Source organism: Rhinoderma darwinii, chromosome 2 (genome assembly GCF_050947455.1).
Source record: "Rhinoderma darwinii isolate aRhiDar2 chromosome 2, aRhiDar2.hap1, whole genome shotgun sequence".
Lineage (NCBI taxonomy): Eukaryota > Metazoa > Chordata > Amphibia > Anura > Rhinodermatidae > Rhinoderma > Rhinoderma darwinii.
Window position 1 is genome coordinate 469031231 of NC_134688.1, and position 23747 is coordinate 469054977.

The following is a 23747-nucleotide window of genomic DNA, read 5'->3' on the forward strand; positions in this document are numbered from 1 at the left end:
AATATGACCGTAAACATCGACTTCTATTTTGTTCTGAATGCAGCCAGCAGTGTAAACAGTGGGGTTTCCGATCTGATTGTATACGTACGGGGTTAAAGCTTAGAAAGCGCACAGATACAGTAAAAGTCCATTAGTCCGGCACTTTATCATCTAGAAATTCTGATAATCCGGCACGGGCCAAAAATATTCTCTTGCTGATTCAAAGGGGTTGTCTCAGACTCATAACATGGAGGGGGGGGTCTCCTCTTTCTGCACCCCCACTATGAGCCAGAGCAAGGAGCTGCCGGCGGTGTCGGGTCGTCCGTGTAACGCCCGTTCTCTGAGGTGATCGACTATTGGACTTTTTACTGTAAACAAACCTGGAAGTAGCCATGGCAACCAGAATGAAAACATTGGGCCTCATTTCCCCAAGCATGTCTGTTGCCCATAGCAACCAATCAGAGCTCAACTTTCATTCCTTATGCTGCTCTGTGATTGGTTGCTATGGGCAACAAGGCCAGTTACTGCTGGCTGCCACTGAAACGAAGCAATAAGAATAAAGTTTTACATTTCAAAGTGTCGTTTTTTTAACGGCTTTATATATAAAAGTTTAGGACCCCCCCCCCCTGTTTTTGATGGAATGTATCTGTTCCCGCTCGTCCTTGAGTCCCGGGTGCCCATAGACCGGCGCTGCCTCTTTAATTGGGTAACATTGATTTACAGGAAGGACTTGTTTACGGTTTGCGTTTTGAGACGGTCCTGGGAATTATTAGATATTGGAAAACCGGCGTTCATTTGTCTGACTCGCGACGTTGGCGCAATTATTCTGCAAAGGACAATCCGTTACAAATTAACTAAGACTTCCCGGACCGCCGGATGTGTGACATTGGATAAGGTCCCTATTAGACGCTGAGGAGGCAGTGAGCGCGTTGTACCGCAGGGCCCGCGCCGCGCTCCGTCACGCAGCGACCGTACTCTAACTGCTGTTGTTGTTTGCCCCGCTCTGTCTTGCAGTGTGCCCCGGCGATGCACGGCGTTCCCTCCGCAGCGACAGCCACATGTCCGAAGAATGCTGGAATTGCAGGAGGGGAGAACCCACTTCAACAAGAGAGAGCGAAACAAAAAGGAAAAGGACGAGCAAAAGGACAACACTGACAAAAGCACTTCACAGAAAGCTCCTCTGAAGTCCCCCAGCCCTCCAAAGAACCTGGCGAGCCCCACCGCGTCTGTGACTGTGAGCTCCGGATCCCTGTCAATGCATTCCAGTAACCCCAAAGTGCGAAACTCCCCGTCAGGAAACACACAGAGGTACGAGACGTGCGGCGTACCCACAAAATCCTTGCTCCCCTAAACTCTCACCTGTCCTGACGGGTCTGTTTTAGTAAATCGTTGTATTCCCACTGGGCCGATCCTCTGTTATTCCTCCTGGAAATATATGAATACATTGTCAACCGGGTGTTATTAGTTGGGGGGTGTCCCTACAGTCTGACCATGTCCAATCAGTGCTGACAGACTCGGGACGTGCCCCTTTTACAAGCGAAATGGTAACACCCAGTGGTCAATTTATTCAGAAGTTTCCAAGAGGAATAACCAGAACACCACACGGTAGAGTTCTGAGAGAAGAAGCTCCGGAATTGTGACTTTATGGGAAAAAAGGGTTTACTGATGGGACGCCTGCTACGGATTGGGTAGGATCCGCTGAGCCCGCCCTGTAAGGCCCAGTTCACACCGTTTTTTTTGGCGCCGATTTTGATGCAGAAACAACATTGGAATTGGCGCAAAAAAAAAACGGCTGAAATCGCTCTCCATTGATTTCAATGGGAGGCAGAGGCAGTTTTTTTTCTCCTGGGCGGCTTTTAGCCGCTCGCGGGGAAAAAAGCGGCATGTCCTTTCTTGTCGCGTTTCCACCTCTGAAATCAATGGAAGGCAGAAAAAAAAACCTGCGGCGCTAGTTTCCAAGCGTTTTTATGCAATGTTTTCTTTGCCTCCGGATCCGTGCATTAGCCTCAATGGCCGCGGGCGAAAAACACGGCAAACTGTGGCAGAAAGCGCAGGCAGGTCAAAATCTGCCTCTAAATTCCTTCAGGAGTTGAGAGGCAGATTTTTTTTTTCTGCATGCAAAAAAAACCTCAGTGTGAACAGGGCCTAATAGTACGACATTGTGAGGTAACCACTCGCTCCCGATGTTGTACTATTACGGCGCTGTGTGGTAAGGGGTTAAATCAAAGGTAAGTAAGAATTTTAATAGATTCCGTTTATTAAAGACGTAATGCATTTCCATTAAGTGGATGCGGTCGTTCTAGCGGCGTACACATAACGGTACTCTATTATCGCATCGTTAGCCGTCCTCGGTCTGTGTATGGCGACTTCTAGAATAGTTCTAGACATGGTGTAGGGAACGGTAAAGGGTGATCTGGTAAACAAGTATTATAGGAGCCTGTTGAGCTCTGCTGCATGTGTATGAGCTCTGTCACCGGTGTCTGTACTGCAGCCGTTTATTTACCCTGCGCAGCCCTCGCTGTGTTCCCGTCTCTGTGTACATAGAAACAGAGCTGCGTATTGACCCAGAGCTTCTCCAGGAAGATCTCATGTCATCGGGTCCCGGCGGCACAGCGGGTGACCCCCTAAACCACGCGCTCTTACAGCGGGGTACCCTTTAAAGGGGTTTTCCGGGGTTTAATGTTGATATCTAGTGATCCGTGGGTGTTTCTAAGCACATCACTGGGGTCCGGCAAATCCAAAACCTCCCACCGTTCACACCAGGACAGACCGTCAGTGTTTTACCTTTTAGAAAACCCCTTCAATCCGATAATCCAGAAAGTCTGATAATCCGGGACAAAACTCCAAGGTGGAATTTCTCAGGAACAGGAGAAAAATTAAGAAATTCCTCCCGATGAATAAATTCACAACAGCAGATTTCGGGTCCGATCTACCTTACATTTCAACCGCTGTCCGATAATCCGGAATATTTGCTGCAACGTTGATCAGTTACCGTTGGTACCGGATTATAGGAATTTTTCTGGTTACTATAACATTCATGTGATGGAAGTTGGGGGTTGTAGTCCTCATCCTCCTGGTTTTTTTTTTCTCTTTCCAGCAGCCCAAAATCCAAGCCAGAGGTTATGGTACACCCTCCCTCCGTGATGTCTCCTTCTGGCAACCCCCAGCTGGACGCCAAGTTCTCCAGCCAAGGGAAACAGGGCGGCTCCGCCAGCCAGTCGCAAGCGTCTCCTTGTGACCCCAAAAGTGGCAACCTGACCCCCAAACCGCTGCAAGGTCCCGGGGGCAGCATGGGACTTAAGAACGGGGCCGGCAATGGAGCCAAAGGGAAAGGCAAAAGGGAAAGAAGTATTTCTGCTGAATCGTTTGACCAGAGAGACCCAGGAACCCCCACTACAGACTCCGAAATTAAAGGTGAGCCCCACGTCTGGCTGCGGTGTTCAGAAGAATGGGGAGGGGGGGTACTGTTACCATATTGGGGGGGGGGTTGTTACCAGTTTTTAGCCCCCCCTCTCATTTGTAATTTATAAGTTACAGGTTATATACAAATCGAAGAAATTTTTGGTTAACCAGATTTTTACGTTAACGCTTTAACCCAAAGCCGTGTTTGAAACCCCAGCGCCACTTTTTTTTTGGATAGTGTTGGGAAAAGTGGGCGGGGCTTCATAGTCTTCAAATGTGTCGCGCGCTGCACTAGGGGAGACACCACGTCCTCCGTGCGCCGCTATTAATAAATCTCCAATGCGGTTTTATTTTCTAAAACCCAGCGTGCTGAAACATTTAGGGTCCGTTCACACAGGCGTGTTTTTGGCACTGATTTTGACTCGGAAACTGAATCGGAACCAAAAAACGGCCCGTAGGTTTGTGTGTTTTTTTTTTGTTTTTTTCTTGGTGCGGCTTTTGGCTGTTTTGTAGGAATAAAAATAAAATCAAAAGGATGTTTTTTCTTCGATCAGTTTCCACCTCTGACTTCTCATTAAAATCAATGTGAGGCAGAAATAACATAGAAATAATAAGTGTTATATAATAAATATTATATTCAAAGGCTGCAGGCAAAAAAAATGATCAAAAAACGCTGGCAATTAAAAATCTGCCTCAAAATCTGCAATTTTGAAGCAGATTTTTTTTCTGCCTGTGAAAAAAAACAAAAACTGTGTGAACTGGGCCTTAGCGTTGTTGAGGACGTTTTTCATTTCTACAACTAACAAAAACTGCACCGAGACCTACACCTGCCTGTGTGGCCGGCACTGCCGAATTTTGTTTTTTTTTTTTTTATATATTTTTTTTTTGGCACTTGCTGCTAATCCCAAATTACCCCTTCCCTAATGGGATACCTGTCAGCGTTACACTGAGAGCCGTAATATACTGCAATACCATAAATATTGCAGTATATTATGTCCGCGATTGAACGCATTATTACCCTAATGGGACTTAACTTTTTTTTTTTTTTTTTTTTTTTTTTAAATGTCAAAAACCAAAATAATTCCCCAAAAAAACGTTTTCTCCATTGAGAACACGTTAATGTGATAAAAAACAAAACAAAAACCCCACTAAAATGAAAAACCAACGCCTGAATTGCTGTTTTTTTCACCCCGCCTCCCAAAAATATGGATTGAAGCATTCAAAGTCCTATGTACCCCAAATAGAATCGTTCAAAATGTCAACTCCTCCCGCAAAATACAAGCCCCCTCGCCGCTACACTGTTGGAAAACATAAAAAGTTCTATACATTTGGTATACGCCAGTCTTCATATAAAGAGAATTGGAGTGCGATGCTCCTTATTTATTTAGACCGCACGCTTATTAATAAATTAGGCGCAACTCCTATAAAGCCGTCCGTATGCCAGAAGGTCAAATCTACCCCGGCTATGAGCCCGTGCGCTATAATTGACGGAATTTTCTGGCGCATATTATAGTAAATTAGTTGGCCGTCCCCTGTTTTGTCTGCCACTTTTTAGATAAGCAGCAGAAACGGCGCAGAACTTTTAAAGTTTTCCCGCAAAGTTCCTTTGAGAGGTGTATGTCATCCCTGCTCTCCCTATGAACACAGCGGGATGTTCTTTCGGTTTGTATTGTCCTATATTTATGGATTCCTGTATGGACCTGACTTGGCAGTGAAGGGGTCCCCCGGAGCTCCGCCTTCTGCCAGGAAGGGGTTACACAGTCTTGCTGAGATCAGAGGGAATTCCAAGAGTGACATCATCGCGATGAAACCCTGCAGCGGGGAGGGGGCCGCAGGAGACATGAAGATCAGGTTTCACAAGAACACGACCACTAATGGATCTGTGGAAATCCTGAGTCTCCGCACGTTGTCTCCAGCGATGGGGGAGTGCGAGGAGATGCTCTGACTTACCAGGCTGACGCTTATCTGATGGCGTAAACACTGGAATCGGTAAACGGGAACAAGCGTTCTGTGACTGCTCGTTTGCCCGATGATTGGACGGTGTAAAAGGGCTTTTAGTGTTACTATAAATCATCACTGGCAGGGAAACCTAAAGGGATTTTCCCATCTTGGACATTTGACATATCCATAGGATAGTCCCCCGACACCCCGTTCTATCTTACTCGGCTCCGCTGGCTCCCGGCCACTTCCTGGTTTTGTGGTCGGGACTTACGGAAACAGCCGAGTGCTCGCTGAGCTATGCTGTGTTCTTACCTCACATAGTAGTGAATGGGAGTTACTGAAACAGCGAGCTACGCTGTTTTGGAACTCGGTAGCTACGGAAACAGGGCTTAGGGAGCCCCGTTCTGGAGATGGGTGCGGGTCCCAGAGTTGAGACCTGCATCTATTGTAATTTTATGGCATATCCTGTGGGTATGCCATAATTGTCCAAGATGGGGAAAACCCCCTTAAGGTCCTTTTAGGCGGCCCGATACTGATGAAAAGGAGCGGTGATGGATGATATAGCACGTCAATCGGTGCTCATTTGCTCCTTTCATAAGGAGCAATCGTAGGTAATGTATGTGGCTGAACAATCATTCCTCCCTACGCATTGCATCAGGCCTTTAGGGTCCTAATATACGGGCAGGTATTCTTTCACGAACGAGCGATGATTTAGCAAGTCATTCCAAAGATGGTCTTTTGCATAAAACAATGATCGCTAAACATTTCCGCTGATTAGTCGTTACCGAGATCGCTGCTTGCAACAGAACCAACCGCCAACAAGAACCACTCCTCATCTCTGATCAGACGATCACTCCTCATCTCTGATCTTCCAGTGACGAAGATCTCTGATCAGACGAGGGGCTGTAGCTGCGACAAACGATAACCTTTCACTCCGGTAGATGTGGCCGAAACCCAATGTTTTATCGTTTGATCGTTGCACGCTATTAAACCTGGTGATTATCTTCCATTCTTATGTATATGTGAATATTCGTACGATAATTTCTCTGTACAATTGCGGTCTCTGCCATTCCTCCTCCTCACACAACTCTGATCAGACTTGTATTTGGCTGTAGGGCAACTGGCTGCAGCAGGAGCCCTCCCTCACTGCTCTGTCTGTAGGGGTCAGACATACGAAGCCTGTCTGCCATTACCAGGTGAACATATTTACCCAGGTTCTTGCTGTGTTCTTTTATCTTCTGACCCCTCGGGGCATTGGCCCATCCAGGCTGGAATTTCATCTTTTTAACGAATATATTTTGTTTTTTCTTCCCATCTCTAGACTGCAACACTACAGATCCAGTGATGCCCTTGGAATCCCACGCGCCCCATACCATGACCCCTTCCAATACCTCCGTCCCCAGGTCTTCCACTCCCTCCCATGGGTCAACGATGCTGGACTCCGCACCTGGGAGGAAAACGCCATCAAAAGTGGTCTACGTCTTTTCTACTGAAATGGCCAACAAGTGAGTCACTTTTTTACAATTCTAGAAGCCGGACTCTGATGGGTTACAAGACACATAAAATCCCTGGTGGCATAAGTAGGATAAAGGTTTTCTTGTATATTGAATGAATCTAAAGAGTGGAGTCCCTCTGCAGTTACTTCCCTTAAAACTTGTATTACACTCCAGAGCCTCATCACAATTCTACTTGTTGTTTGAAAGAGTCGGTAAGCTTGTTGGTAGACGATCCCCTGAGGGTTAGGCCGAATTCACACGAGCGTGTTCGATCCGGGATATATGGACCGTATATCGGCAGTATTTCCCAGACCGAACACACTTCAGGGACCCGGGCTCTTATCGTCATAGTTTCCAGAATGTAAATGGCCAGAAGCGCTGTGCAGACCCTGAACAAGCAGGGAATGCTGGGAGATTTCAGCTCGGAATAATACTGGTATTTTTGTTGTTGCTGTTCCCTAGTCCCCAGGAATTCTCTTGTGTGTGTGTGTAACCTTATTGACTGCAGCACATGGGGCATTGTGTGTGTATTTCCTGTGTTTGTATACCCCACCTTCCAGTATTTACTGACCGTTTTGCCTCCGCACCCCCACAGAGCTGCAGAAGCCGTTATGAAGGGGCAAGCAGAATCCATTGTCCTCTTCCACATACAGAGCACCTCCAACAGCAAAGCTGAGCGCACTTCAACTCCTACGGTGGGCTTCTCTCTATTTATTGCTCTTTTTTCTTTTTTTGTTGCATGTTTTGTTTATGGACTAATTACATTTCTAGCTGCTCCCCGGGGTCTCCGTTATTCAGGCTCATTGTCGGTATATGAGCAAATGTTGCCTTTATTATTTAGTTTTACCGTATTTTTCGGACTATAAGACGCAGTTTTTAGCAAGAATAAATCTTGCTAAAAAGTATCTGCGTCTTCTAGTCGGCAGTCAAGGGATCCGGCCGTAGTGCAGCTCAGCGGGTTACGCTGTTTCCGGAACGCATCCATGTATTGCAGTGTATTGTGTCGGCGATCTAATGATCGCTGGTTCAAGTCCCCCAGGGGAACTAATAAAATGTGTAAGAAAAAAAAAAAAGTTAGACAAATTTTCAGGAGTGTAAAAAAATATTAAAAGTAAAAAAAAAAACAAAAAACCTTTTCCCCTTTAAAAAAAAAATAAAAAAAATTGGTGTCGCTGCGTCCGTAAAAGTCCGAACTATTACAATATAGCGTTATTTGACGCGAACGGTGTAAGGAATTTTTTTTTTTAAAGCCCAAGAATCTTTGTTTTTTGGTCACCTTAGCGCTAAACAGAATGAAATAAAAAGTGATGAAAAAAATCGGATGTAGCAATAAATGGTGCCAATAAAAACTACAGCTCGTCCCGCAAATAAGCCCTCCCACCGCTCAAACGATGGAAAAATATAAAAGATCTGGCTCTCAGAATGTGGTGACATTTTTTTTTTTTTTTAACCAATAGTTTTTTCTTTGGAAAAGTAGTAAAATATGACTTTTTTTCTGTTGTCTAAAACCTGGGCGCGTCTTCTAGTCTGAATAATACGGTACTAGTGTCCTTGCTGTAATGGAAATCATCCTTACAGGCCCTGACTTCATGCTGCGCTTTTACACAGCAGGCAATACATAAAAAAAGCTAAACTGCAGCGTAAAGCATGGAAGAGGGACAAAACGGCAGCCCAAGTTTCTGAGGAGTACAGCGGGCGCTGTATTCAATTTACTGTGCGCTCCCCCTAGTGGTGGCTGCAGGCTGCCAGAATTTTATCATTTAGCCCTATGGCTGTTTTGGGGGAAACGTGAGTAATGGAGCTCCAACCCCCCCTATATAGATCGATATTATAACATTTCTTGTGTCTTTCTATTTTGACAATGACCGTATCAGATTCTTCAACTTTTTTTTTTTTTTTTTCTTTTTGATTGCAGAATACTCAAATCTCAACGAACATTCGCAATGAATCTAAAGCAAACCCACGAGCACCTACCCCCCAGGAGCAGAACCATTCGCAAGCGGCCAAAGTGCAATCAAATCCGCCTGGTCCGGCCCAGCCATCCAAGCCTGCGGCTTCTCATTGTCCAGTTGGGCAAGACGGCGGGGTTGTGGAGAGCAAAATTGCAGCCAGCAGCCCGGCCAACTCCAATGTACTACAGACCGAAGGATGCGGGCAGAGCTCTACGCCCAACAATCAAGCTGCCAGCCCCATGTCTCAAGGGAACGTTGCCCCTCCCGTAGACCCTAAGGCAGAGTCCAAAAGTTCCTCGCAGCAGGTACCGAGCGGGGATCAATCGTCAATAGGAGACAATCCCGATGGACTTTCTCAAGAGCAGTTGGAGCATCGGGAGAGGTCGTTACAAACCCTTAGAGACATTCAGCGAATGCTTTTCCCGGATGAGAAGGAGTTTGCCATAAAAGACATTACAGGCCAAAGTGGGGGACCTCAACAAAACTCTGGAATGCTGGACAATCCTCAGAAAAAACTTGAAGGCCCTATACAGGCCATGATGGCTCAATCGCAAAATTTAGGCAAAGGCCCCGGGCCCCATCCTGATGGAGGTATGCCATTCGGGCCCCAAGGACATAGGGACATGCCTTTTTCACCGGAGGATATGGTTCCCCCACCAATGAATCCTCAGCCTGGCCAAGATCACCTCGACCACATGACCCCGGAGCAGGTGGCTTGGCTAAAATTGCAGCAGGAGTTCTATGAGGAAAAGAGACGTAAGCAGGAGCAGGCTGTAGTGCAGCAAAGGTCTTTACAGGATATGATGGTACACCAGCACGGACCTAGGGGAATGGTCAGAGGTCCTCCACCCCCTTATCAAATGAACCCTGGGGAAAATTGGGGTCCGGGCGGCCCCGAGCCTTTTCCAGATGGCATGGGCATGCCGCATCCCATGCCCCCAAAAGGTATGCCTCATCCAAATGTGCCTGGAAGCCAAATGCAGCGATTGCCTGGATTTGTTGGCATGATGAACCCAGACATGGAAGGACCGAACGTTCCGAATCCTGCATCCAGGCCTGGGCTTCCTGGTGTTAACTGGCCAGATGAGGTGCCAAAAATTCCCGACGGACGTAATTTCCCTCCCGGACAGAACATATTTAGCGGCCCGGGACGAGGCGAGAGATTTCCTAACACTCAAGGGTTGCCGGAGGAGATTTTTCATCAGCACGTTACAGAAAAGCAGCTCGGTTTGCCCCCCGGCCTTGGGATGGAGGGCATTCGGCCGGTTATGGAAATGAACAGAGGCATGCCACCCCAAAGGAGTATGGACCCAGGGAGTGGCTTGTTCCCTCGTATGCCGGGAGAGGCAGCGCTGAGCCCGTCACGGATGGAGTTCCATAAGGGGATGCCTCCTAATATGGGCCCAAACCGAGACGTAGAGTTTGGCATGGGCCCCGGCAATATGAGCATGAAGGTTGACATGAACCTGAACGTCAATATGAATTCTAACCAGCAGTTAATGTCTCAAAAACTGAGAGAGGTCATGGGTCCCGATGAGATGATTAAAATGAGGCCGGGGAGTACGGAGATGCTTCAAAACCAGCAAAAAATGCATCAGGCGCAGTTTGAGCACTCGCAGCAGGACTACGGCATGGGCTCACGGCCTTATCTCAATATGTCCCAGGCTCCGGGAGGAGTACTGAGGAACCCTAGAGACCAGATGGGGCCCGATCAAAGGACTAACAGCCGGCTCAGCCACATGCCACCTCTACCTCTCAACCCAAACAATAACCCAGGCAACCTCAACGTTGCACCCCAAAGTCAACGCGGCCTGGGCCGTAAGCCTTTGGATAACGTTTCCGTTTCTGGCGGTCAAGTGAACTCTCCCGGTGTAAACCCTTTAAAGTCCCCGACCATGCGCCAGGTCCAATCTCCAATGCTGGGCTCCCCCTCCGGTAATCTTAAATCCCCCCAAACGCCGTCTCAGTTAGCCGGGATGTTGACAGGACCAACGGCTGCAGCTGCTGCTTCCATTAAGTCCCCGCCGGTCATGGGGTCTGCTGCCGCTTCCCCTGTCCACCTGAAGTCTCCGTCCTTACCTGTACCTTCCCCAGGTTGGACGTCTTCTCCTAAACCTCCAATGCAAAGTCCAGGAATACCCCCCAACCAGCACAAGCCGCCACTAGGCATTTCATCACCAGCCATGATGGGGAGTATGGAATCTGGTGAGTTGCTCTATTCATTGCTTCGGCCAGACTTGTTTCCTAGTATGTGTATATACATTGTATACAGTTGTGTATGTGTCAGTGACTGTGCCCAAAAATATATCAGGTCTCGGGTTGGCACCTTGGCAGGTTGAGGAAATCTTAGTCTTGTGCGTTCTGCAGCCCTCCAGCTTTCATGAAATTACAGCTCCCTGTATGCCCCAATAACGAAGGCTGTGATGTATGCTGGGGGTTGTAGTTTCACCACAGCTGCAGGTTGCACACCGCTGAGACATGAGTTAGGGAATTGCTCTTCGTGCAGTGTGTGCGACGCTTTAAAGGGGTTTTCTGGTTTAGGCAACCACTTTTTTTTAGTCTGCAAGTCCTATGGAAACAAGCTGATCACAGACCTGCTCCCCGGATCCTCCCCCCTTCCCCCCTCTATTACTTACAGATGCCATAATATGGCATTTTAAAAGGGGTTTGTTGATGCCAGACTACCCCTTTTAATGCATACATTTTGAGCATCATCATATTCACTCTACAGGAAAACTTCAGTAACACTCAAATTACTGACCATACTGATCCTGTATTATACTCCAGAGCTGCACTCACTATTCTGCTGGAGGAGTCACTGTGTACATACATTACATTACTTATCCTGTACTGATCCTGAGATACATCCTGTATTATACTCCAGATCTGCACTCACTATTCTGCTGATGGAGTCACTGTGTACATACATTACATTACTTATCCTGTACTGATCCTGAGTTACATCCTGTATTATACTCCAGAGCTGCACTCACTATTCTGCTGGTGGAGACACTGTGTACATACATTACATTACTTATCCTGTACTGATCCTGAGTTACATCCTGTATTATACTCCAGAGCTGCACTCACTATTCTGCTGGTGGAGTCACTGTGTACATACATTACATTACTTATCCTGTACTGATCCTGAGTTACATCCTGTATTATACTCCAGAGCTGCACTCACTATTCTGCTGGTGGAGTCACTGTGTACATACATTACATTACTTATCCTGTACTGATCCTGAGTTACATCCTGTATTATACTCCAGAGCTGCACTCACTATTCTGGTGGAGTCACTGTGTACATACATTACATTACTTATCCTGTACTGATCCTGAGTTACATCCTGTATTATACTCCAGAGCTGCACTCACTATTCTGCTGGTGGAGTCACTGTGTACATACATTACATTACTTATCCTGTACTGATCCTGAGTTACATTCTGTATTATACTCCAGAGCTGCACTCACTATTCTGCTAGTTGTTATGGGAAATAGTCAGCAAACTTGTGGACATATACCCAGCTGATATCCCATAGTACAGGAGGCAGTTAGTTTTTCCGACTTCAGATGACTATAGAGTGCATTGTGTAAAGATGACACTTCCCAGATTGCAGATGACCAGAGAAGACCGTGAACAAGCAGGGCATACTGAGAGATTTTATTTTTGAAGCCTGCAGAATAGTGAGTACAGCTCTGGAGTATAATACAGGATGTAACTCAGGATCAGTACAGGATAAGTAATGTATGTACACAGTGACTCCACCAGCAGAATAGTGAGTGCAGCTCTGGAGTATAATACAGAATGTAACTCAGGATCAGTACATGATAAGTAATGTGACTCCACCAGCAGAATAGTGAGTGCAGCTCTGGAGTATAATACAGGTAGTAACTCAGGATCAGTACAGGATAAGTAATGTAATGTATGTACACAGTGACTCCATCAGCAGAAAAGTGAGTGCAGCTCTGGAGTATAATACAGGATGTAACTCAGGATCAGTACAGGATAAGTAATGTAATGTATGTACACAGTGACTCCACTAGCAGAATAGTGAGTGCAGCTCTGGAGTACAATACAGGATATAACTCAGGATCAGTACAGGATAAGTAATATAATGTATGTACACAGTGACTCCACCAGCAGAATAGTGAGTGCAGCTCTGGAGTATAATACAGGATGTAACTCAGGATCAATATAGGATAAGTAATGTATGTACACAGTGACTCCACCAGCAGAATAGTGACTGCAGCTCTGGAGTATAATACAGAATGTAACTCAGGATCAGTACATGATAAGTAATGTAATGTATGTACACAGTGACTCCACCAGCAGAATAGTGACTGCAGCTCTGGAGTATAATACAGGATGTAACTCAGGATCAGTACAGGATAAGTAATGTAATGTATGTACACAGTGACTCCACCAGCAGAATAGTGACTGCAGCTCTGGAGTATAATACAGAATGTAACTCAGGATCAGTACATGATAAGTAATGTAATGTATGTACACAGTGACTCCACCAGCAGAATAGTGAGCGCAGCTCTGGAGTATAATACAGGATGTAACTCAGGATCAGTACAGGATAAGTAATGCAATGTATGTACAGTGACTCCACCAGCAGAATAGTGAGTGCAGCTCTGGAGTATAATAAATGATGTAACTCAGGATCAGTACATGATAAGTAATGTAATGTATGTACACAGTGACTCCACCAGCAGAATAGTGACTGCAGCTCTGGAGTATAATACAGGATGTAACTCAGGATCAGTACAGGATAAGTAATGTAATGTATGTACACAGTGACTCCACCAGCAGAATAGTGACTGCAGCTCTGGAGTATAATACAGAATGTAACTCAGGATCAGTACATGATAAGTAATGTAATGTATGTACACAGTGACTCCACCAGCAGAATAGTGAGTGCAGCTCTGGTGTATAATACTGGATATAACTCAGGATCAGTACAGGATAAGTAATGTAATGTATGTACACAGTGACTCCACCAGCAGAATAGTGAGTGCAGCTCTGGAGTATAATACAGGATGTATCTCAGGATCAGTACAGGATAAGTAATGTAATGTATGTACACAGTGACTCCACCAGCAGAATAGTGAGCGCAGCTCTGGAGTATAATACAGGATGTAACTCAGGATCAGTACAGGATAAGTAATGTAATGTATGTACACAGTGACTGAACATTTTCAGTGGATTAAAGGGGTTGCTCGGTTTCTGCAAATAATTTTTTTGTATAATTGTTACATAATTTTCCAATATATTTACTGTATTAATTCCTCACTATTTTCAAGACCTCAGCTTGTTGTTCAGTAGGAACATTCATTTACTTCCAGTGGATAGGATTCGGTCATGTGATAGACACGCTGGTGCTGCGATCAGTAGAAGACACCGCTCTGCCTCTGATGCACATACTGTAAGGCCCCATGCACACGACCCTAAAAAAAACCTCCGTTTTTGCGGACCGCAAAAATGGACCCATTCACTTTCATTGAACGCGGACACCTTTCCGTAGCACTATGGAAGGGTGTCAGTGCCATGGAAATGTTCTGGGAATTATGGAACATGTCCGTTCTTTTCCATTTTGCGGGCCGTGCTCCCCTACTTTGTATGGGAACACGGCCCGAAACTGCGGTTGTCTGTCGGCGGCCGGCCGTGCCCGCAATCACGGGCCGTGGTTGCGGGAACGGTCGTGTGCATGGGGCCTAAGGCTGGGTTCACACACCCTATTTGCGGACGTAGTTCGGGCGTTTTAACCTTGAATTACGTCTGAAATTACAGCTCCAATGCGCCGGCAAACATCTGCCCATTCATTTGAATGGGTTTTACGATGTTCTGTGCCGACGGTCATTTTTTTTACGCGCCGCTGTCAACATACGGCGCGTAAAAAAAGACGCCCGTGTCAAAGAAGTGCATGTCACTTCTTGGGAAGTAATTGGAGCCGTTTTCCATGGAAAAACCGCTCCAATTACGTCCGTAATGGACGCAGCGAAAAGCGCCTGCACATGCCATTACGGCTGAAATTACGGTGCTGTTTTCTTCTGAAAACAGCCCCGTAATTTCAGCCGTTACGGACGCTGCCGTGTGAACATACCCTAATTGTAACGAGCTGTGCACCTGCGTGTCCACCACATGTCAGAATCTTTTCCACTGGAAGTAAATGAATGCTTCTACTGAACAAAAGCAAGCAGAGATCTAGAAACCGCAAGAAATTTAATACGGGAAGTATATTGAAAAATTGTATAACTCTTAATTAAACAAAATAAATCCCATTCGCTTGCGGAGACCGGAGAACCCCTGTAATTCTCCTGTCACCTGTACGGCGGTGCTCGGATGTGGGATCTGCTCTCTCGAGAACGATGTCAGTCCAGGATTTTAGAGTTCCGTTGTCTGTGTCAGTATAATGAATGCAATACTAGTAAATATCGGAAGGGTGTAGGCGGACGCTGCATTTATTGTACTCTCATTGATCCAGTTATGTCCCCCTTTTTTTTTTTTTTTTTTTTTTTTTTTTTTTCTCTCTCCCCTTCAATAATGATCATTGATTTCTGCATGGCCAGAAGCCACGGTTACCATGGCAGCGCGGTGTAATACTCCGGGGGGACGTCCATTATACCGCCTGGACACATCCTATATTAGCAGCTTCCGAGCAGTCGGGGGGGATACGAGTAACAGGGTTCTCATGGTGAAACGCGTAGTTTATCGAATGCTTGTCAATGAAGTGACATAAAACAATCATGTGACCACATCGTCCGGCGACAGAGTAGTGATGACGTGTCCTCCATCTGATGAGGTTTATTACAACGTTTGCTCGTTTTTAGACTCCTATTTATTTATTTTCTTTAAAGAGAACCCGTCACTATGACCAACCTCAAACAAGCACGAGTGAGACCCCCTAATAATAGTGCGGGTAATTACATCCACTAAACCGCCCCCTTAAAGTTGGGGATGAAAAGAAACGCTTCCTGGTTTTGTGGAATCACATGATTGATCACGTGATCACTCTCAGCCAACTCGGCAGATCTGAACAGAATCATGTGACATACACTCCAGAAACAGGGTCACAGACTGTATCACATGATCCTTTTCAGAGCTGCAGATTGGTTGAGGAGTCATGCGATACCACAGAACCAATGACGTCCTACCTTCCAATCGTTCTCAGATGGACCTTTTAAATGGGGGCGGGGCTTATGCACATACGCCCCCAAAGTCAGCGGTTTTGTGGGCATTTCTGGGTGGGTCACTGGTGAGGCTTAATGATATCCTGCGAATGGGGGTTGAGGCCCCATGCACATGACCGTAGTTTTCATACGTAGTTACGGACCCCTTTCAGTATATTTGTCTCCGGGCCGTAGAAATGATCCAAAAATTATAGAGCGTGTCCTATTCCTGTCCGCAATTAGACATAGAAGTCTATGGGCGCTTCCTCAATTGCCAATGGCTACTGATGTGTTTGCGGACACTAATAACCCTTACGGTCGTGTGCAGGAGGGGCTCTATTACGGGATCACACTGACGTTTAATGGGTCTGTTGTGACCGGTTCTCTTTTTATATAAAAAAAAAAAAGTGGGCGGGTCTTGTTTGGCAGCCATTGATATGTAATCTGGCACTGCCCAACAAACCCAGCGCTGGCAAGATCCATTCAAAGTAAATGAGAAGATTTTCGACTGTCCCTCTCAGGGAAGCGGAGGATTTTTTTATTTTTTTTTGCTCGGACCTCCAGCGATCAGCTGTAATCTGTGGGGAAATGCAGAAGCAGGTGTTCAATTCTCCTGCAGCGCCACCACAGGAGAAAATAAGTATAGATCTAATACTTCTCACAGCTCTGGGTTGGTCGCAATGTATTGGCGTAAACAATCTTCTGTTACCTAATCAGCAGCACAAATCTCTCCTGACCTGGACCCCAGGCAGATCACTCTTACCTACACTGATACACTGTAACAAATTCCAGCTGTGTGGGATATTAGCTCGTTACTGGAACGGATTCGTTTGTATAGATGTTTGTTCAATGTCCAATTTGACCCCAATCTCGTCCTGGGATCTCTGCGTCTATAAACCTCCTACGCCTAATAGCAGCGGGACCCCGTACACCCTGTTATATAGCAGCAGCGTGTCATGTGGAGATGTATAGGGTTCTGGAGCGGTATTTGCTGCCCGCAGTCAGGTCATATTCGTTGCATGACGGAGCAGAACAACGGAATGGCGAACGCTGGTGTGAACCCAGCCCTGCCGGGGAAAACCTAAAAACTTAATAGGAAAGTGTTTCCCTGATTTCCTCTGTTTTCGGGTCATTCCATTGGGTGCTTCATGTCGGAGATCACTGTTCTTGATGGATCCGTTCACTTTTCAAGTAGGACTCCTACTCCAGTCACATCCAAAGCTGCATTTGCAGTTTCTTGTAGGGTCCAAGACTGCATGATCTAGCATTTCCCTGGTGATTTAAGCTGCACATTCACTATAGATAGCTGCCGGCTGAACACTTATTTGTCTGACCTCTTTTCCTCCACCGTATGCATGTTTTATTTCAATCGTCCTTTCCACCAACATTTCCACCAACACATTAGATAGTCGGACAAACAGAAGTCGGCAGGTTTGGCCGGTGTTGAAGCAAAAAGTTTTCTATTTCAGGAGTTGTTTGTGTCTCATCCCATGACTGACAGCCAGTAGAATTTTGAATGCCTCTCTGGATGTGACTGGAGTATAAAACCTGATCAGTATGAGTAAAGTGAAGGGTTTGCAAAATTGATCAACGTAATGTCGGGAATAATGTCTCTTGTACTGTAAATGATGGGAATATTAGAAGTTACTGAGGAGTTTCATGAGGCGGCAGGCGGAGGATCCATCTATACGGGCCACAGAACTCGTCTTATCATTTTATATTACGTTATTGCTTATAACACACCTGAGCTTCTGCAGAACCTCTTTTTGAAAGGGCAGCTTGCGGTCGATCATTTTCACAATGAACGTCTTTATCATCGGAGATGTTTATCGTGAGCTTCTGCAGCAGCCGGGGGACTGCACTTTATAAAAAGAAGTTCTGCAGCTGCAGTGTATTCAATTCATGTCAGTCAGTGGTCGGCACAGGAGAAGGAACTTCCGCTGCAGGAAGAGATAAGCAGCGCCTATATGATGCCGCTTATCTTTGTATAGTGGATGTCATGTTCATAGAAATATCATTTACCGAGCTGATAAAAAATGATGGCGTTTCCACCTCTGGGATCCCCCTATTGTGAGAACAGGGGTACCCTGAGCCCCATTCTGCCTGGCGAGGTGCCCGCTGCCTGTTTTAGAATCTGGGACCATTTTCTGCGTGTTTAGCAAATAGCCAACAGGTCCAGGGGTCCGACAATGACTTTGTTCCCATTCATTTCAATCAGCTGTCATGAATGTTGTGTTGTGAAGGTGGAGCCGGCGGTCGCCCGGTTTTATAGTTCTGCCTCCATGAGGAACGTCTATTCATTTTTGTCTCTGTCCCCCCCCCTCACAGGAGGGCCCGCGCCACCAGTCAGCCAGTCTGCTCAGATAAATCATCCTGGAAGTCTTCCCTCCAGCACTAGCTACACACTGGCACCCGAGCCCACCCTGTCCCAAAACCCGCTCTCCATTATGATGTCTAGGATGTCGAAGTTCGCCATGCCCAGCTCTACGCCTCTGTACCACGACGCCATCAAGACGGTGGCCAGTTCAGATGACGATTCCCCTCCTGCCCGCTCGCCCAATCTGCCACCTATGAATAATATGTCAGGTAAGTCCATGCCAGCAGTGTGGACGTCCAGGTGCAGTCATGCCATACTTATGGGGGGGGTGGGATTGAGCGACGATGATTGTCCGTCATTATGTGTGGGGGTCAGTATTTGTGTGCCGGGTTATCAGAGGTTGATGCTATAGGCCACCAGTGAGAAGAGCTTCTCTATCTGTTTTCCCCATGACAAAACTGCCAGAGCACAGGGCAGGAAGTTTTAATATGTGGATATTGGGCCTTTTAGCAGCCAATCAGAATCCCTTATATGAATTTTTTTTTTTTTTATAAAATAAGTGCATTTCCCCTTTAACAAAAATTCTGAACCTAAAATGGCCCAAAAAAATCAAATCCTCAAAAATTTGTAACAATGTAAATGCGAAAATAAAAAAAAGAAATAATAAATCTGGTCTTCGAGGTCAAAATTGTTGGTCATTCAGACGCCTCGTTCTACAGTGCGGTAATCGCTGTCCTACAGAATAGCATGCGTACGGGGGTCTTGCAGCTGTAGGTCTGGTGCCCAACAATCGGACACCCAGGAGAGGTGGCGGCGGCTGTATGTTACCGCTTCTACCATCTCGATCTTGACATGAGTGGAGGGAACGCCAATATCGCTGCCCGACAATTATACGATCACTGAGAAGACTGGTCATGTGATCGTCACCTGATCCGGGCTGTTTTTCCTTGGTACCGAGAGCTGCTATTGGTCCAGTAAACGTGTAGCGCCAAAACATCTGTAAAACACGTATAAAAAAAAATAGATCATAATCCACGGTTAAAAAATATCGCCACCAACTAAATCTGAAGTCCTAGCCCCAATGCAGTTCCTTTAGGGTTTCGTTACGTGAAATAAAAAAATATATATTTCCTTTTTTTTTTTTTTTTTTTTTTTTTTTTCTTCTCCGTTTTTCACACAAGAAGCCCAAAAATCTCTAAAAAGACTATTGCTAAAATAAAGGCGCGCTAGTCACAGAATCCTTTGTGGTAGCCAAGAAATAAATTAGATCAGACAACCCCTTTACGCCAGGATCACACACCGTTTTTGTGAAAGTTTTTTTTTTGGACACAAAAGAAAGAAGATGCATTCGTTTTTTGTTTTTTTTCTTTTATAACTTTCCCTAAAAATTTTTACACTATGTTTGGCTCAAAAAAACTACATTAAAACTGTGTGATCCTGGCCTAAAGGTCCAAAATATCTCCGGTCCTTAAAGGGGTTTTCTGAGCTTAAAAAATACAGCAAAGTAACTGTGTGTGTCTGATGCCACCGGAGCTCAGAAGTAGTTGTTCGTTTTTTGTTTTTTTTTAATCTTACCCAGCTGTATAGCATCTCTGTGTTCATGCTGCCCGGGCTTTCTGTGGGTGGGTTTACCAAATAAAGGACTACAGTTCCCATGATTCTCTCCCCTCTCACAGACATTGCCTCTATTTACAGCTGATTTGCATGCCCCTTTACTACAAGGTGTAAGGTAGTGCTGTAATTACTCCGTCTGATGCTGAGACACAGTTCTGCTGCACTTTCTGCTGCCCAGCATGTGAAACACCATCCTTCCAGATACAGGAAGCAGTTGAAATAAGAGGCATATGATGTGTGAGGTCCTATACCCCAGGGAGGGGGAAGAGGGGAGATACATGAGATGTCACCCAAGCAGGAGATAAAGACCTGGAAGCTTGGTCATGTGAGACTTGCTTACAGAGGCATTTCAGCTACAGACAGCATATTAGTAAGCGACTAAAAAAATGTTGTGCAGATGGTTTCATTGCCGTAAGATTAAAGACCGGAAAACCCCTTTAAAGATTCTTGTTACATTTTTTAAGAAATATAAAAAAAAAAAAAGGCAAATAAAAAAAATTAATGTTTGTTCTTTCTTTTAGGTATGGTCATGAATCCGCAGAATCCTTCAAAAATGCCGGGTCCTCACAGCGGTGTTTCCATGCCGACGCTAAGCCCAATGGGTATGACGCAGCCACTTTCACACGGCGGTCAGATGCCCTCACCAAATGCCATGCCGCCAAATTTACCAACTCACGGAGTCCCTATGGGTGCGGGAATGATGTCACATAATGCCATGATGGCTCACGGTCCTCAAGATTCCCCCATGGGGCCTCAGGGACGCATTGCTTTTGCCCAAGGATTTCCACCAGTTCAGTCACCTCCGCAAATTCCCTTTCCACACAATGGCCCGAATGGGGGGCAGGGAAACTTTCAGCCTGGAATGGGCTTTCCAGGAGACGGACATTTAAGTCGCCCAAATGCCGACCCAGCACTTTGTAAGTCGGGTTGTCCATCGGATTCCTTTGGTGTTATGGGAAATAATATGCCTTCAGTTTTCACTGACCCGGACCTACAGGAAGTCATAAGACCAGGGGCATCTGGAATCCCTGAGTTTGACCTATCACGGATTATTCCATCTGAGAAACCCAGTCAAACACTGCAGTATTTCCCTCGTGGGGAAGTTCCGGGCAGAAAGCCTCAACATGGGCCTAGTTTTTCACATTTACCGGTTATGATGGGAGAACCCAACCCAAGAATGGGTCTCGCCATGGCTGGCATGGGAGGACCTGGCCCGGTGGATATGTCTGGCCACAGTTCTATGAGGCCTCCAGGTTTTATGCAGCAAGGCATGATTGGACCTCATCATCGCATGATGTCACCAGCACAATCCGGAATGCCCGGCCAACTAACTATGATGGGAAATCCGGGAGGGGTGGGTATGATGCCGGGAAAGGAACGAATGCCCGGGGTTCTCTACAGTCACCCAGGTCCCGTGGGCTCTCCTAATATGTTGATGTCCATGCAGGGGATGATGGGACCTCAACAGAACCTCATGATTCCCCCACAGATGCGACCCCGAGGAATGCCTACTGACGTTGGGATGGGTGGTTTCGGCCAAGGACCTGGCAACGCGGGGAACATGATGTTTTAAGCTGCTACAAAATGAACAATATTACAAATTGTAGACGTGAGATGATCTCTTGAGGAATCTTAACATATAAGGAGTCACATTTTGTCCATGCAATAGGTGAAAAAAAAAAAAAAATGACCCAAATTGTCAATTTGGAGGAAAACTCAAGAATGTATGAAACTGTCTGAGCATTGCTTTCATTTATCCAAGGTGTTTTTTTGTTTTTGTTTTTTTTTTAAGATTTATTTTTAAAAAAAAAAAAATATTTTTGTGGACTTGGGTATCCCATGATGGCACCTGCTTTTGGGGGATTAAAAAAATATATATTAAAATGACAAAAAAAATAAATCTGTAGCTGTTTTTGAGAATTGCCATTTGTCATGAGTCGAAGCATCCTGTATGTTTACGTCGTTTGGATTGGCTTCTGAAAGACACCTGGTTTATCTTTTTTATTTTTTTTTTCTGTGTACTGTACAATATTGTAAAAGGGATTTTAGCAGAGGCTATAGTCTGCGTGCGAGGAGATTGAATTGATTCAATGCTGTTTACTTTTTGGCGGATAATCCGTTGTCAAATTCTTGTTTTTTTTTGTTTTTTTTTTGTTTTTCGTTTTTTTCCTTTTTTTAACTCCAGTGTATAGTAAACCAAACGAAGACCTCATACAGAAAGAGTATTATTAAAGAAAAGAAAAAAAAGCACAAAAATGACTATTCAGTCCAGTTAGGCGATCTCCTTTCTTTATAAAATCTTAGAAAAAAAAAAAAAAATTAAGAAAATTTTAAATTTATGGAGAGCAAATACAACATTCATTTTACTTTTTTTTTTTTTCCCCGTGTCCGTTTTTTGCTCCCTCCAGATCTCATTCTATGTTCCTTTTTTTTTTTTTTTTTTATATGTCTCCTGGTTTTATCTTTTCTGTGCAATGTGTCATTCAATTTTGTATTTTTTTGTAAATTTTTTTTAATTTTTTTTAGATTTTTTTGTTTGTGGGGGGAGACTGACGTTGTATTTTTTTTTTTTTTTAGTAGTGCTTTTTTTTTTTTTTCCTCATGCTTTTCTCAAGAAGCCAGACTTTATGCTGTTACATACATGGACAGTGAGACCATATGCAGTTATCTCCAGTCATCCCGTCTCCGAGCGATCCCCGCTATTTCATGATGTGGGAGTGGACACCAGTTCTGGGATTTATAAATATATATATATATATTATATATTTTTTTTTCTCTCTCCATTTTGTGACGGTTATTTTTTCACTCTTCCTCTTGTCCCTCTTACCCCAGCGTTAAACATTCTGTGTAATCTCCATTAAATTTGGTACAAAACCACTTGCCAGGGCTGTGGTGTCGGAAAAATAAAATATATTTCTTACAAAAACGAGCTGAGTGTTTGTTCCAAATAGAAGGTGCAATTTCTAGCACGTCGCTCTGTTATTGTAATATTTTTGAAATATGTAGGGGGTCAGATAAGAAAAAGTTCTGTAATGCACCACATATGTGATTTTTTTTGCCTGCCGTCGCCCCCTTGTGGTCAGTGGCGGAATTGCATCTGTTCTAGTTTGTCTTATTAAAGTCGGAGTCTCAAACCTGTTGCAAAACTCCAACCCCATGCATGCCACGCCAGTCACAGGCTGGAGTTGTAGTTTTGCAACTGCTGGAGAGCCACAGGTTGGAGACTATTGTCTTAAAGGGACAGTACACCTAAAGACTAACTTTGCATCGGGTAAATCTTCTCATCTTTGATTATCTAAACAGCATTCTGATATTTTTCACTGAAGGGAATCCTGGCTGTTAAACATCTGAAACAAGTCAGTGACTCTCTCTGTAAGTCTGAGACTCACATTCAACGTCTCAGACTTGGAGAAATTGACTTCCTGTCCACACATAAGAAGCGGAGTGAATCGGTGAGTGTCTGCCGATCATGTGACCGCATGGGGGATTCTAACAGGCTGTATTTGAATAAAGAATCATTGTGTACAAGATGCCCGTTACTAACAGGAAAACGAGTACGGTAATACTTTTTTCACGGGACGGCTGCTTTAATTAGATGTAAGTCTGAATAGAGAAATAATGTGTTCGCTACAGTGGATATAAAGTCTACACACCCCTGTTAACATGCCAGGTTTTTGGCATGTTACAAAATCAATACAAGATGAATAATTTCGAACCTTTTGCACCTTTAATGTCACCCATAATCTGTACAATTGTATTGAAAAAGAAACTGAAATCTTTTAGGGTGGAGAAATACTAATAAAGAACAATAATAATGTGGTTGCATAAATCTGCACACCCGTAAACTAATAATTTGAGTTACCCTTTTG

The 23747-nt window shown here is 45.0% G+C and overlaps 1 protein-coding gene across 4 annotated transcripts in view; it reads left to right on the forward strand.

Annotated features, from left to right (window-relative positions):
• The window catches only part of BCL9 (BCL9 transcription coactivator), a 77630-nt gene extending 54826 nt beyond the window's left edge, over positions 1-22804 (forward strand). For 3 of the 4 annotated variants that reach the window (XM_075854639.1, XM_075854638.1, XM_075854640.1), the window contains 7 exons: positions 994-1287; positions 3077-3393; positions 6644-6827; positions 7414-7513; positions 8734-10975; positions 18276-18533; positions 20400-22804. In XM_075854639.1, coding sequence (XP_075710754.1) covers positions 1049-1287; positions 3077-3393; positions 6644-6827; positions 7414-7513; positions 8734-10975; positions 18276-18533; positions 20400-21451 — 4392 coding nt within the window. In that variant the 5' untranslated portion in view covers positions 994-1048 and the 3' untranslated portion in view covers positions 21452-22804. The remainder of the gene's footprint in view (positions 1-993; positions 1288-3076; positions 3394-6643; positions 6828-7413; positions 7514-8733; positions 10976-18275; positions 18534-20399) is intronic. The other variant, XM_075854641.1, reaches the window with a different exon arrangement.
• Positions 22805-23747: the final 943 nt, after the last annotated feature.